This window comes from Pogona vitticeps, chromosome 6 (genome assembly GCF_051106095.1).
Source record: "Pogona vitticeps strain Pit_001003342236 chromosome 6, PviZW2.1, whole genome shotgun sequence".
NCBI classification, from domain to species: Eukaryota; Metazoa; Chordata; class Lepidosauria; order Squamata; family Agamidae; genus Pogona; species Pogona vitticeps.
This window is the reverse complement of record NC_135788.1, coordinates 110,634,299-110,649,279: the sequence shown is the minus strand read 5'-3', so window position 1 is coordinate 110,649,279 and position 14,981 is coordinate 110,634,299. Positions and strand designations below refer to the sequence as shown.

Below are 14,981 nucleotides of genomic sequence, written 5' to 3'. Positions count from 1 at the left end.
CCCCATCTTGAAACTGTGTATTTGGTCCCCTGCCCGAATACAGAACCTCACACTTATCCCGTTACATTTCATTCTGTTGTTTTTATCCCAGTGCTCGAGCCTATCAATAACTTTTAGAATTTTGCTCCTGTTTTCCAAGGTATTAGCTATTAGACCCAATTTTGTGTCATCTGAAAATCTGATAAGCATTCCCTGCACTCCCTCATCCAGGTCATTAATAAAAATGTTGAAGAGCACAGGACCCAGGACTGAACCTTGGGGTACCCTACTTGTTACCTCCTCCCAGTTTGAGAAGAAAGGGCCATTGATAATCACTCTCTGAGTACAATTCTGTAAACAACTGTGTATCCACCTGACCATTCTATTCGGCCCACACCCAGTTAGTTTGTTAATCAGAATATCATGGGGCACTTTGTCAAAGTTCAACTTTCTGTTTGAGGCAGGTTCTATATAATGAGTAATATTGTTGCAGCATTCCTGACAGAAGGTGGTCCGCCCCCTCCTTAAATCCCACTAGTGAAAGGGGAGCACACTGCTCCCAAGGCAGTCTGTTCACAGTCAAGTAGCTCTTGCAATTAGGAGATTTCTCTTACTATTTAGCCAAAAATCTGCTTTCTGGTATATTTCCACCCATCTGTTCCCGCTCTCTCCCCTGGAGCAATAGAAAAGAAGGCTGCTTCATCTCCTGTGCGGCTGCCATTTAAATATCTGAGAAGTGCTACCATGTCTACCCCTAAATCTTCTTTTCTCCAGGCAAAACACACCCAGCTCTTTCAGCCTTTTCCACACAGGATGTGGTTATAGTTCCTAAATTGTGTAGTGCCCTAGCCTGCCTACTCTCTAGGACCTGTCTTCTTCAGGTTGATGCTTGCTCTCTGCCTCACTCAGAGGCTCTGCTTATATAACAGAAAATAATAGTCCTCTCATCTGCCAGACATCGCAGGAAGTAGCCCAGTCCATCTCATGGTAGCAAAATATCTCCTAGAACGCCTCCCTCTTCCTTTCCCTGTTGAAGCCACTTCTGCCTCCCTCCTCCTCCTCCTCCTAATTTTAAGGATAATAGGGAATGTCTCTGTTTGACCTCCAGTTCTAATCAATGTTAACTATGATTAATGGACTCAGTGAAAATTCAATATGTTCATGCATTTCTCAGTGGCAGTGTAATCTTCAAACCTCCCCTCCCACCTCTAAATAGCCTGAAAATAAATACTGTATTTAACAATTTTGTGAAACTTAACTAGAAAGTGTCTTTCCCTTTTGATCCACCATTCTCTTCTTCCATGGTCCCATCCTGCCCAAGGCCACTTAATTAAAAAGACCTGAAGTGCACTTGCCCATGAAAACTCACATTAAAACAGAGCAGTTAGTTTTTATGGTGGTACAACACTTTTGTTTGGTTTTTTGCCTGAGTGACTTAAAAATGTCTCACATTTCTGAGTCTAATTGGGAAACACTGGGCTGCAGTACCAGCCATGGGACAGACAGTGGCGCTGGGAGACTTAAGCTCCTCCTGGGCAGCTGCCTATTAAAAAAAAAAGGAAAGGAAATCAAATGGAGATCTTTAAGCTGCAAGCCCAGTAGCTGGAGAAGTCCAGGGACCACAGCCAAGATGGAGGATGGGAATGGAAGTCCCCTCATTAAGACCTTTTTTAAAAAAAAAAAGGTTCAGAGTTGTGGGGATTGGGGAGAAAGAAGAGATAACTTGCATATGGAGTGGCTCACCCCCAAAGTGTGGGTGTCATCAGCACTTCAACTGGAACAAATTCTGGGTCAAACAAATAAATGATGGGTTGGCAGATGGAAGGAAAGTGCATGGGTGCGAGATGACTCTTTGAGATGGAGCCGTGTGAGGGGGAAGGGCTGCCCCACAGGCCCCACAGGCCCCTCAGCCTCTCACCCCGTGTGACACACGCGCTTGCTCGCTTGCAGTTCCTTGCTCTACAGGGAATGTCAAGAGCCTCGTCTTTCACATTCCAAGGACCCGAGTCCTATATTTAATCTGTCCTGCAAAAGGCCAAGGGTCGGAGAGAAGGTTAGCCCTGCTCCTCCCACCCGATGGCTCCCCCTTTTTATAGCCTTGCCCCTGGCTTTGCCTCGGCCAGTCACCCAGCACCCTCCGGAGCCGCCGTGTCCTGCCAGAGCCCCCTGCTGCACCCACGGTATGTGGGACTCGTGTGGAGCCAGGAGGGGGGTTTTCTGCAAGGTGTGGGTGGGTGGGAGATGGAGAGACTGGCAAGGAGCGGGTCTGTTTTGCTCGGGAGGGGGGAAACAGGTGTTGCCATGCTGGTAGGAATGGGTGGAGAAGGAACTGGAGCCCACCTGGGATTGCCAGAAGATTTTTGAGGTCATCAAATGAGGTGCATGGAGATGGGAGTGGGGATGGGGTGACACACAAGATATGGGAAACTATAGATCGGTGACTATGATGTGTGAAGGCAGTCTTGGAAAAGCTTAAAAAGAGACGAAATTCAAAATCCAGTCGTAGGTCCCAACTGGAGCAGATCCACTGAATCAAGGGAGCCTGGTTAGTTAACCTTAATGCTTGTTCCAGGGTCTACTCTAATTGAGACTGGCAATTGGATTAACCTTCTAATTCCCCTCCCAGCTTGATGGCAAGTTTATATTCTTAGCAGCCGGGAAATAGTCTTTCCCTTTACATTCAAAAGTGCAACCTTTCTCCCTTCTGTTGGCTCCTCTTGAGGTGGGCCTTTTAAATATAAGACTGTCAGGATTGCCTTACCTTTTCTAGGGATTCCATTACTATCTATTCGATAAGGCTTAACTTGACCTGTGGTCTATCTGGGCTTTGTGTCTCTCCTTTCAGGAGCCAAGGTAGCTGTTGACTATCATCCCTCCCACACCCAACTATACTGTCAATCCCAACTCTTTCTTCTTTCAACCAGTGCCATTACTTGCAAAAATCTTGCTCAGTTTGCAATTGTCTAGGGAAGTAGAAGTCCCATTCACGTAATCCCCTGGTATCTGGGATACAGCAATAGAAAGCACATCTCAGGCTCACTCCTTCCCTTGTCATAGCTGGTTTCTCACTCTTTGTTCTCCAGATCTAGGTGTGTGTTGCACCTGCTCCTAAACTTTTATTGCAACTCATAGTAATCAAATCCATAGTCTCACCTTGTGTGGGGGACTCCATTGCTACATAGCTCATTTTGCAGCTGTTTCTGAAGTCCCATTTCTGTCTCGTCTAAGGCAATTCTCATTTGTGATTTTTCTTAAAATGCAACTTTTGCATTTCATGTATCTGTAACACAAATGTAACGTCTACATGCAGTGGAATATAGATTTCTATTGTTCAAAGATCCTACCTACCGCTATCCTGTATTTAAAGAAAAAACACCACAGATACATTAGAGATGTTACTTAGCTATAAACGTCCCTCTAATTTCTTTGTGAAAGCCTCTAGAGAAAGATTGCATTCATGTTGTGTGCTCTTTACCAGATTCCTGTTGCTGATATGCAACAAACTTCAATTGCTTAACGAGAAGGGTCTGTTTTGGTTTTGTGAAGTTCCCTCTGTTATAATAACCAGGCACTGTTCTGTGCAAGGACTGAGACCATGGCAACTTTACTAGATAGATAGTACCACAAGCTTTCCATGAACTAAAACCCATGTCACACACTTTGTATAATGGACTATAGGTCACAAAAGCTGCTGCTATGAGGCTCTTTGCTATAGTGTATTCGTAGGGTGGTGATGGAGGCCTTATTTGCCTTCAGCATTTGCTTATCATGCAGAAACTTTGATGGTACTTCAATTAGCTTAGAGATGGAGAGGAAAAGATTTCATTTTCTCAATTTCTGCATGGTAGGGAACAAGTTAAAGACACAGGAGCCTTTGCAAGAAAAAGGTGGTGGTCTGGAACCTTGTCTATTGCCCAAATTGTATTTATTTAGGAACCTAGTCATTTAAAAAAAAGTATTATGGGACAGCAGTGCCTGTTATTCAGATTTGTTGAAATACCACCATGGAGATCTGGGGAAGTAGAGAAAGATTGCCCTGGTCAGAAAAAGGGGGAAACAGGATAATTATAGGTATGTCTCCCTCCCCCCATATCTTTTAAGAAATGTTGCTCTCTGAGATGGCGATTGATTATGTGGGAGGGGCCTGTTGAATGGCTGCCTGTCTTGCAGAGTGTAAACAGAAAGCAGCCTTAAAAGAATAGGGTAATGGCAGGGGTGAGGGAGGAGTAAGGGGCAAAAATAGGGGATGGGGTGGGGAAGCCACTGAAGGTGGAAGATGTAGAGGAAAAGGCGAGGTGGGATTTATTGCATGCAAGAGGAGAAGGCAAGTCTGATGGTGACCTTTCTCGCCTACAAGCAGCAGCTGATTATGTTTCGTTCTGGCAGAAGAGGCCCCCCCAGCCACATCCCACTGATAGCTGGATAGAGGCAGGAGAGAAACAAAAAAGGAGGGCTTCCCTGGTACCCCCTGCCGCCTCTTGCTACGTGCTTTCCTGCACAATGCCCAGTGACTCAGCTACTACCGTAATGATTCCAAGAGAAGCCCATGTTGGATTTGGGCTCCGGGTGGGCTATCAAGAAGCTTCCAGAGAGGAGTCGAGGAGCTAAGGCAAAAAGAGAGGGGGAAGGTGTTGTTTTCCTACATTATATGGGCCCTGCAGGTGTCTGGCCTTTATCCCCCTGCCATAAATCAAACAGCAGCTGCCTTCTCACCGTGGAGGCATCGAGGTGTTACATAACCCAGTGTGGTCCCCTCCGCACCCCTGAACTTCCTACACTTTTCGGTTATTCCTGCTCCATTTGCTGCCTCATCAAATACTCTCTTTTGACAGAACAGAGTTCTTTCAGTGGTAATATCCAACCCACACTATATACATTCACAATTGTTACAGTGGGCTAAACAAAACTTGGAAGCCTTCATTTATTTATTTGCAGCTACTAGAATCCTTCAGCTAGCATGATTCTATTGACTGGGGATTCTGGGAACTGTAGTTCAACAAGATAACTCTTCAAATCTTTTTACAGTACCTTGTTCTTGGCTCACAGTCCTTGCCTCTCTGTAACTATGAACAGCATGAAAATGCATCCTTTTAGAACTCAAGAAACAACATCACTATTGTAAGTGCATCACTATGACTAGAACAAGGATGTCTTGCTTCTAGAATTAGTTTTCTCCTGTTGTTGCAAAGGGTGTTTGATTCTACAGAAAATCAGTCAGTCTTGTAAACTGAGTATGTCTGAAGCTTGAGTGAGTCTGGCCTTTCATCCTAGTAAGCAAAAGGCACTCTGCCTAAACTGAAATGCCCTTGTAAAATATATTGCAACATAGGAGGGAAGGAAAAAAAAACTGGAAAGAAACCACGACTCCAGTTAAACTCTGGATAGAAATCAGAAGAGATTAAAATGATACTTTTTAAAAAATTGGATAGCCGGGTGGGTTAGGTGACAAGGCTCTGAGGTTCAAGAGTAAAGGGTATATGCAGAAAAATGTTGGCACAGCTACAGAATATTTGTGTTTACTTTTTTAAAAAAAATGTAATAAACCTGCAGCCCCATGCCAATAAATCAATCGATTCTCCTTCCCTGCTTCCAGTCCTGCAATTTTCCATGGCAATTCAGAACTTTAAGCCGTTGTTTCTGATTATATAGACCTCTAACCTAATAGCAGAAGAATGTGAGATAAGCAGCACTGGATTACACGAAATCCACCCTGATCTCCTCCCTTTATCTGTCTTTGTGGTGGCCAACTACAGGCCTTGAGGAAGTTCACAAGAAGCACATGAAAACAAAGCACCTGCCACATTCCCTAGCTACTGATTTACTGAAACAAACAGAGCCCATGATGGCCTTTTCCTCCATGCTTTTACTTAATCCCTTTCTTAAACTGTTAAAACCGGCAGTCCGCTCTATTCCTAATAGCAAATGCCACCATTCAGAAAGGCAGTGATTTCAAATACATATTCTTTCCCTTGGTGACTACCCTAGCAATTTTTATCAGCCTTCTTCTGGCCTCTACCTTCCCAATCTGAATGTTGTACAGTATTAATTTTCCTCTCCTCTTTTTCTTTCTCTTTTTCGTCCTGCTGCCTATTCCACCTCATTTATCTCGCACCACCACTTGTCTCTCAATCAGCTCCTCTCTTTTTGCAGCCAAAGCCGACGACATTCACGGGCTGGGGGCATCCAGAAATAGCAACGTGTCCTTCAGAAGAGAAGAGGGGAGCTGGTGGGGGGGTGGATCAGGTGTCCCCTGGAAAGGTCAACCCTGAAACTGGACTCGCAGAGGATGAAAAGAGGAAAGATCTGTGGAGCCTCTGATTTGGCTTAATTTCCCACAATACACACACTCTGGGGGAGATGCAACTCACACCTTAGTAAAAAAAAAAAAAAAGCGAGCGAGAGAGCGAGCGAGCTTTTTTGCTCGGTAGTTACAAGCTGGGGCATTAAAAAGTTCATTTCTTGAACTCTCCTTGGTATTTATTTAAGTAAATGGAGTTTCTAATTAAATTCACTATTAAAACCTGACCTTGTGATTTGATTTGTTTTACTACTAAGCAAGCAAACAGGATTTCTCTCTCTTTCTCTCTCCCTTTCTATCACACGATTCTCCACTCTAAGCAGGCCTCGTGAATCAAAATGTCTTGCTTTCTAGGCTTGACTCAAATGCAAAGGAGCCCCATTTGGTCTTCTCGTTGCGCCGCGTTTCCTTATACTTAAATAAATACCTCTGCCCGCTATTTGAGGGAGGACTCGGACCCTTTAAGTCCCCTCCCTCCACTTCAATGAGTCAATTTCACACCCTTTTCCGCCGGAGTTACATCACGTTCGATTCTAGAACGCCGAGGTTCCGAGCATTCCATTCGCCTTCCTCCTCTCTTTCCTTCGCGCGCCTCTTAGACCTCGGTAGCTCGCTGCTGCTGCTGCTGCTGCTTTTCTCCACGCACGAATACTGTACTGCGAAGGAAAAAGAGTGGTGAGCCATCCATCTTGATTTAGAGATTAGAAAGGGAGGGGAAATGAAGCGTAGTGGGTTTTTTTGGGGGGGGATGCTTGAGGAACATTATAGGTTCTTTTCGTCATTTTCCCTTCGGTTTTTATAAAAATACAGAAATCTGATTTCCCGAGAAGTAAAACGCCAGGGCGAAGTATGGAGAAAGTCCTACTGGTGAGGGGTTGGGGCGCACCAGATTAAGTCACGTGTGGAAGCTTAAATGGTGCAACTGTTGCGCGAAGAGACAGACAACGAGACTCCCACACCGTAATAGGAAAAATGTATGCTGTAGTCCCCGGTTATAAAAAAAAAATCGGATTCCTACTCCTCCCTTTTAGTTTTATAGCTTCCGGCTATGGGTTATGATCACTCCTTCTATAGCAAGCCTGGGAAGGAGAAACTAGGAACATTGCGCTTCGGAAGGGTTGGTATCCGCAAAATTAGGATAACGGTAAAGGACTCTGTGGATTGGGATGAAAAATTGTTTCCGTCCTTGAAACGTCCTTGACTTGGCTCCATTTGCTGAAGACTGGTTTTCTTTCTAATATGCCTCCACCTTGCATTTAATGGGGAAACCCTCTTTGATTTCAGAGGGAATCCTCCGATGTTTGTGTTTAACAAGGAAGAGCAGGATGGCTGCCTTCCTCTTCATCCCTCTCTCACCTCCAGCTCCCCCCCCCCCCCCCGCAGGCCTGTATGGCCTTCAAGGTCGTTGGTCGGGATTGCAGTCAGAAACAAGGAGACAAGTAAGGAAACAACAGTGTGAGGATATTGTTAACCCTTCCCTTCCCCTTTCAGTTTAATCCATCAAGATGCCTCACCAATACCCAGCCTTGACTCCAGAGCAGAAGAAGGAGCTGTCCGATATTGCCCATCGTATTGTGGCACCTGGCAAAGGAATCCTTGCTGCAGATGAATCCACTGGTAAGCCCGGGTGAAGCACTTCTGTGGTGGGGGGAAAAGGTTACATTGAGGAGAAGAACATCAGATGGGGAAGGAGCATCTTGATCAATATCCCTCTATTTTGTGTTCTTCTCTGCCTCCTAGGCAGCATTGCCAAGCGCCTCCAGTCCATCGGCGCTGAGAACACTGAAGAAAACCGCCGCTTCTACAGGCAGCTGCTCTTTACCGCAGACAACCGTGTCAACCCTTGCATTGGGGGTGTTATCCTCTTCCATGAGACTATGTACCAGAAGGCTGATGATGACCGCCAATTCACCAAGGTCATTAAGGACAAAGGCGCTGTCGTAGGCATCAAGGTAAGTGATGCACACAATGTGTTTTGGTACTGGTAGTATCGGAGTCCCTTGTAAGTTTCGCCATCAGGGGAGTGAGCAGGTACTTGTGTTCCGGCAGTGCACATTCATCAGCAGCTGGAAGGCCTGTATAATAGGGTCCTGTGGCCCTCCAGTTGGACTGCAGTTCCCATCATCTCTCCCTGTTGGCTTTGCTGGGCAGGGCTGCTGGGATGTGAAGTCCCAACAATATCTGGCAAGTTTTCTGTTGTACAAGATAAAACAGGGCAGGAGGATGGAGGTTTTAACATGTTTGGGTAGATGAAAACTGAAGGTGCTTCCTTTCCTCGAATTTGTGTGAAGATGTTTCCTTTCCCCTAATTTCTCCACAATAGAGCTGTTAACTTGATTAAACAAAGCTCAGCCAGAAAATTGTGTGGAGTTTTGATTGATCAGATTTGTATATCAGTAAGTAATTGTGAAAGAAAATGCTACATGTGAATAATGCTCACATATGTCATGACCAGCACAATTCTAGAAGAGACATTTCTCTTGTGTGAGAATGCCTCTTCAGAAATGAACCCTGCCACCTACAGTGTTTCAAATGGAAGAATATAAAAGTGATGGCTTGTTTTTCTTTCCCGTCTGGTAATTTGGGAAAACAGCTTTTGAATAAACTGATGGACTGGTTAAACATTGCAGTTGGAATTCAGAAGTTTTTGTTTGCTTAATGCGAAACTAATTTAGAAATGGAGATTATGAGACCCTTGGAGGTCAGAGCAAGCATTGCAGCATTCCAACACATATTCAAACGAATGCATTTTTTTTCCATTCAGATTCACCATGTCTTCCTATTTCCAAACACAGTCATTGCTACGTCCCGGAATCCCAACACACACACTCTGAAAGGGCTGCAATCTTTAAAGTTATCTGATTAAACATTTGAGGATTGTCTGGACTACTGAATTACTATGGCATTAAAAAAAGCAGAAACCAGTATACATCTTAAAAAATGTTTCTATACTAAGGACTAGTAACTTTATTATAGACTAGATGTGTAGGCCAGGGGGTTAAATGCATTTGGGTATAATTGGTTTCACAGGTTTCTTTCTTATTCCCCGAACAGGTTGACAAAGGTGTTGTACCTCTTGCTGGGACTAATGGAGAGACCACCACCCAGGGTGAGTGTGCGGTTGTGTGAGGGAAACATACTCTGAGTTGAAGTAAAAGTATGAATAAAACATGGAACTAGGGAGCAGTCAGGGATTTCAGGAAAGGCATAGGGGGTTATTCAAAGGCCTCTGTCCTTAGCTTTCTCTTACCTGTGCAGGTCTGGATGGCTTGTCCGAACGTTGTGCCCAGTACAAGAAGGATGGAGCCGACTTTGCCAAGTGGCGTTGTGTCCTGAAGATCTCTCCAACCACCCCTTCCCATCTGGCCATCATAGAGAATGCCAATGTTCTGGCTCGTTATGCCAGCATTTGCCAGCAGGTGAGTACCACGCGGTTGTGGGAGAAAAGAGGCATGTCTTAGTGGCCCCTTCCCTGCTGCCCTGTGAGGAAGGAGCATCTGCAATGGCTGGAGGAGAGCTGAGATTGCTGGAGTTGGGAAGGATCCTGCAATTGTGGTGGGCAACTTCCAGCCAGGGAATTCAATGGGCCAATGTTCTGATTTTGTACAGTTCCTTAAATGTGTGTTGTAGCTAGGCTGCAGAAAGTGTGTCTCAAGACGGAAGAGCCTCGTGGCGCAGTGGTTAAACCGCTGTACTGCAGCTAAAAACTGTGGTAGCCGGCTCAAGGTTGACTCAGCCTTCTATCCTTCAGAGGTCGGTAAAATGAGTACCCAGCACGCTGGGGGGTGCAGTGTGTAGCCTGCATAATTAACTTGTAAACCGCCCAGAGAGTGCTTGAAGCACTATGGGGCGGTATATAAGCAGCACGCTTTGCTTTGGAAGTGTTGAAAGTGCAGTTTCATGTTCTTCACCAAGTGTGGTTCTGGGAAGTGTCACCAAGGACATTGAGCATCTCTGCGTTGCCAGTGGGTGGAGGCTTCTCTTCTGTAGGTGCAATACTGGGGTGTTGCTGCAAGAGGGCACCAAAGATATCATCACGTCAGACATGTGGTTGCAGAATTTCCCTCACTGGATGGAAACTCCAGCTACAAGGGAACTGAGAAAGAGTCGTGCTTAGAAGCTTTCTTCTCTGTTCTTATGTGGATTCCTTAACAGCTACTTAATAAATAATTCCCATGGCCAGATATATTTTAAGACATGCAAGTAAATTGTTTTGTGTAGAAAAGTTGAATTTTTGTTTGTTTGCCCCTTGTTATTGTTTCCTCCCTTATGTGTCTGGGATTCTGACCATTCCCGGTTGTCCTTCTCAATTCCAGAATGGGATTGTTCCTATTGTGGAACCTGAAATCCTTCCCGACGGTGACCACGACCTCAAACGCTGCCAGTATGTGACAGAGAAGGTGAGATAGGATGTGGGTGGAGTCTGCTTTAAAAGGGAGGGACTTGTTAATGTTAATGGAATTTCTAGCAGGAGGATGGGTTTTCTGTCTTCAGTGTGAATCAAAAGATAGGATCCTGACACACAATTTCCTAGTGCTGACCTCTTCGACCTCCTGCCTGGACAGGTTCTGGCTGCTGTGTACAAGGCCTTGAGCGACCACCACATCTACCTTGAGGGGACTCTGCTGAAGCCCAACATGGTGACAGGTGGCCATGCCTGCACCAAGAAATACACTCCTGAGGAAGTTGCCATGGCAACAGTTACCGCTCTGCGCCGCACTGTGCCCCCAGCTGTGCCTGGTAAGGAAGGGCCCCCCATAAGTGCTCATTTCTTCTGCTGCCCATCAGAGAGTCAGTCTGGTGTGGTGGTTAGAGTAGGACTTGGTAGACCTGGGTTCAAATGTCCACTTCCCTTGAAACTCATTGGTATTCACATAGAGTTTGCCTCTTCGTGTGGCTAATGGTGACCAACTGATGGAGTGCTGGGGAGTGTTTGGTTGTGTGCTTGCTTGCATGTCTGATGGCACAACTGAGAGGATTCCTGTCATTGGGTCAGTCACAGTCTTTCAGTCTTGTGAGTATTAATTGGGGAGGAAAACTTTACTTTTACTTTACTTTTATTGGACTTTTACACCGCCCCCCTAGACAAAGTCTACTCGGGGCGGCTTACATGAGTGATAAAACACAACAATATAACATACATGATAAAATCCTGCAAAACTTATTTCTATATACATTGCTAAGATGGAGTGATTAAAGAAACAGAAAATGAGTTAATTGACTGGAGGGAAGGCCTGCCTAAAGAGCCAGGTTTTTAAATGGCTTTTGAAAATGCCCAGCGAGGGAGCCAGATGGATTTCCATAGGGAGGCTATTCCATAGTCGAGGGGCCACTGCTGAGAAGGCCCGGTTTCTTGTTCTTTCCATCCAGGCCTCTCTCGGCGTTAGGCCCCTCAGCCATCCCTGCTGGCTTTGTCGAGTGATTTGGGCAGACCTGGGTGGGAGAAGACGGTCTGCCAAGTATCGAGGTCCCAAAATGTTTAGGGCTTTGTACGTCGTCATTAGCACTTTGAAATCAATGTGGAAACGAATGGGCAACCAGTGCAAAGCAGCCACGGTGGGGGGATATGCTGATATTTTCTCACCCCACTAAGAAGCCTGGCTGCCGCATTTTGCATCATTTGAATTTCCACATCAATCTCAAAGGCAGCCCCACATAGAGTGCATTACAATGGTCTAGTCTCGAGATTATGAGTACGTGGACAAGAGTAGTGAGGGGCCCCCCCATCAAGATATGGTCGCAGCTGGGCAATCCGCCATAGATAAAAATAGGTGGAACGGGCCATGGACGTCACCTGGGTTTCCATGGTAAGCGTCGGGTCCAGATGTATCCCCAAGCTGTGAACCTCCCTCTTTGCGGTGAGGGTCGTCCCCCCAAAAGAAAGGGACTGCCCACCCTCAAGACCTCCGTCTTGTCCGGGTTCAGCCTCAGCCCGTTCTCCTGCATCCATTTTAGTACAGTCTCCAGGCAGCGCTGAAGGGACAGAACGGCATCCACTGAAGTAGGTGAGAAGGAGATGTAGAGCTGCATGTCATCAGCATACTGATGGCACGATGCCCCACACCCCTTGGTGACCCCACCCAGCCGCCTCATGTAGATATTAAACAGCATTGGAGAGATGATCGACCCCTGCGGAACCTCACAGTTGAGGCTCCATGGGGCCGAAACATTCTCGCCAAGCTGTACTCTCTGGGGTTGGTCCTCTAAGAAGGATTGGAGCCAGGCGAACGCCAATTCCCAGCTCAGAGAGCCTCGCCAGGAGGATACCGTGGTCGATGGTATCAAAGGTGGCTGAGATGTCAAGGAGGACCAACAAGGACGTATTGCCCCCATCAGCCTCCCTCAACAGGTCATCCAACAGTGTGACCAGTGCCATTTCCGTACCATAGCGCGGCCTGAACCCTGACTGAAATGGGTCCAGGGCATTGGTTTCGTCCAAAAGCGTTATAGCGCCTGGAGACCATTGCAGGAAATTATGCGGTAGCTCTGAAAAGCCACCCATCATGCACTTACCATGAAAAAAAAATAAACAAATAAATAAATCCCACTCCCTTTAGTGCCAAGGCACTACTCTGGGTGGTTACAACAAATATAATACAAAACAAAAAAATAAGGATAAAAGCATTAAAAGCAACTATAGTTAACCATTAAAAACAGACGGCAGAAAGCAATCATATAAAACTAGAGTGGATGGAAGAAAGAGAGAGAGAGAAAGTGATCAGCTAGTTGGTTACTAAGATAATACAAAGATGAGGACAATGTATCTTCTTCAACCTTACCTATTTTTCTCTCTGGCACTACCGACTGTGTGAAGAGCTTCTTGGGACACTGCCCTATCCAATCTGCTTTCAGAAATTTTGGTGCATTCCACCCCATTTACATGGAACTACTTCCTGAAGGGACAGGGTGGTGATTCAGAAGGAGGGCAGGGATAATTTAACATCTCTTCGTCAAGTTTTCCACTATCGAACTTGGCTAGTGGGAGCTCTTCCTTCTTGTCCCTTTTATTTTGCCTTTCTTAAACTCTTTGTTTTTCTGCGGATTAACTTTTGTGTCTTTTATCACAGGAATCACCTTCCTGTCTGGTGGCCAGAGTGAGGAAGAGGCTTCCATCAACCTGAATGCCATCAACAAGTGCCCTCTGCATAAGCCATGGGCCCTGACCTTCTCCTACGGCCGTGCCCTGCAAGCTTCTGCTCTCAAGGCCTGGGGTGGCAAGAAGGAGAACCTCAAGAATGCTCAGGAGGAATACATCAAGCGTGCTTTGGTATGTGTTGCCAAGTCTTAACCTTGGGATTTCAATCACAGTGAGGTGCTGAGTGTCATCTCCTGTGTGTTTTCATTAGTATCAATTCATTATGAAGTCAGGGGCTGCACGTACAAGGGTGCAGAAGAAAGGAGACAGAATTGGCTCCTAAAAGTCAATAATTTAAGTGAGTTTTCAGAGGGGTAAGCTTTATTGGGGCACCTTTAAAATGAACACATTTACAAAGTGTGAGCTTTTGCAGATTACAGCCCCTTCAAACACATGTACAGTATGGGGCTATGAGTTCATATACAGTGTATGGGGGATACTGGGACCAACTGTGGACACAAGGGCGGGCTGATAGTAGATACTCAGTGTCTTCAAAATCCTTTCATTTTGGACTAAATAGAATGGCTGTAGCAGATTAGAGAAACAACACAGTGGGCGCCAAAAGTTCTCGGGGTTCTGTCCATCCAGCCATCGAGGGCAGAGGAAGACAGATGGGAAAAATTATTTGCTCAGGGAAGAGGTTGTGAAATCAGTGTGCTAGAGTTGAGGAGCTGGGAATACGAATTGCTAATTTCTGCGGTGACTCCCTGTGAATCTGATAGGCCGGGGCGCATATGGTGATGAACGGAATGAGCTGTTGCTTTTCTTCTACTGACATGAAAGTAGCTTTAATTTCTCTTCATTTCTTTTATAGGCCAACAGCCTTGCCTGCCAAGGCAAATATGTTCCATCTGCCCAATCTGGAGCCGCTGCCAGCGAGTCTCTCTTTGTATCCGACCATGCTTATTAAAACCAGAAGCTTGGTTGCACTGTCTGCTCTCTTGTGTTGTTATATTGTGCCTGAGCTACTGTGGTGTTTGTAACTTGTTCCACTCCTGTTCCCATCTGCCAGCTTCTCTAGTGAGGGAAAGGTGGAAATCTTTGCCTTGCCTAGAAGGAACTCAAACATCTTGGCTTATTCCTTTCCTCTAACCCACCCTCTGTATACCTTTGTAAGAGGTGTTCAGCTTCTCATGGTGACCGACGACACTCCAGGTCCGTGCACGAAAACACCGAAATATCTCCGGAGCTGGGATACCTGACTCACGGACCTCTAGAAATAAAGATAATCTATTTAAACATTGCCAAAGGCCTCTGTTTTCTTTCTCTGAAGTAGATTGGCAGCAGGTAGATTTGTGGGTGATTTGCAGGTATATCAGCGAAGATTTTTGACCCCCAGTTTTTGAAGCCAATAGTATTTTTCCACAAAAAGGTTTAATTAGGGTTCAGTCTAATCCAAATATCACATGCTATCAGAACTTACCTGCAGCACTCTTTGTACTGGATGGAACAAGCCTTTGCTTAGTTAATGAAACAGGAGAAGTAACCCAGCATCCTTACTGGAATCTTTTAAAACTGAAAGTACAAAATGGTTGCTTTATTCGAACAAGAACTTTGCAATGTCTTTAT

At 45.6% G+C, this 14,981-nt stretch overlaps 1 protein-coding gene across 3 annotated transcripts; it reads left to right on the top strand.

Moving 5' to 3' along the window:
* Window positions 1-1,911: 1,911 nt before the first annotated feature.
* ALDOA (aldolase, fructose-bisphosphate A) lies at window positions 1,912-14,655 on the top strand. 3 transcript variants are annotated; one of them, XM_020798765.3, is made up of 9 exons: window positions 1,912-2,159; window positions 7,769-7,894; window positions 8,018-8,229; window positions 9,332-9,386; window positions 9,536-9,696; window positions 10,594-10,677; window positions 10,843-11,017; window positions 13,345-13,544; window positions 14,227-14,655. In XM_020798765.3, the coding sequence occupies exons 2-9, from the start codon at window positions 7,783-7,785 to the stop codon at window positions 14,320-14,322; spliced, it is 1,095 nt and encodes a 364-aa protein (XP_020654424.2). In that variant the 5' UTR covers window positions 1,912-2,159; window positions 7,769-7,782; the 3' UTR covers window positions 14,323-14,655. The 3 variants fall into 3 exon arrangements, with proteins under 3 accessions (XP_020654424.2, XP_020654426.2, XP_078233214.1); XM_020798767.3 differs by lacking the exon at window positions 1,912-2,159 and adding an exon at window positions 6,554-6,952; XM_078377088.1 differs by lacking the exon at window positions 1,912-2,159 and adding an exon at window positions 6,960-7,394.
* Window positions 14,656-14,981: the final 326 nt, after the last annotated feature.

What these genes read in the sequence shown, in the direction of transcription:
- ALDOA (XM_020798765.3), top strand. Translation starts at nt 7,783, where the DNA reads ATGCCTCACCAATACCCAGCCTTGACTCCAGAGCAGAAGAAGGAGCTG. An exon ending in TGCTGCAGATGAATCCACTG is followed by an intron (nt 7,895 to 8,017) that starts GTAAGCCCGGGT and finishes TCTGCCTCCTAG; the next exon opens with GCAGCATTGCCAAGCGCCTC. An exon ending in AATACATCAAGCGTGCTTTG is followed by an intron (nt 13,545 to 14,226) that starts GTATGTGTTGCC and finishes TTTCTTTTATAG; the next exon opens with GCCAACAGCCTTGCCTGCCA.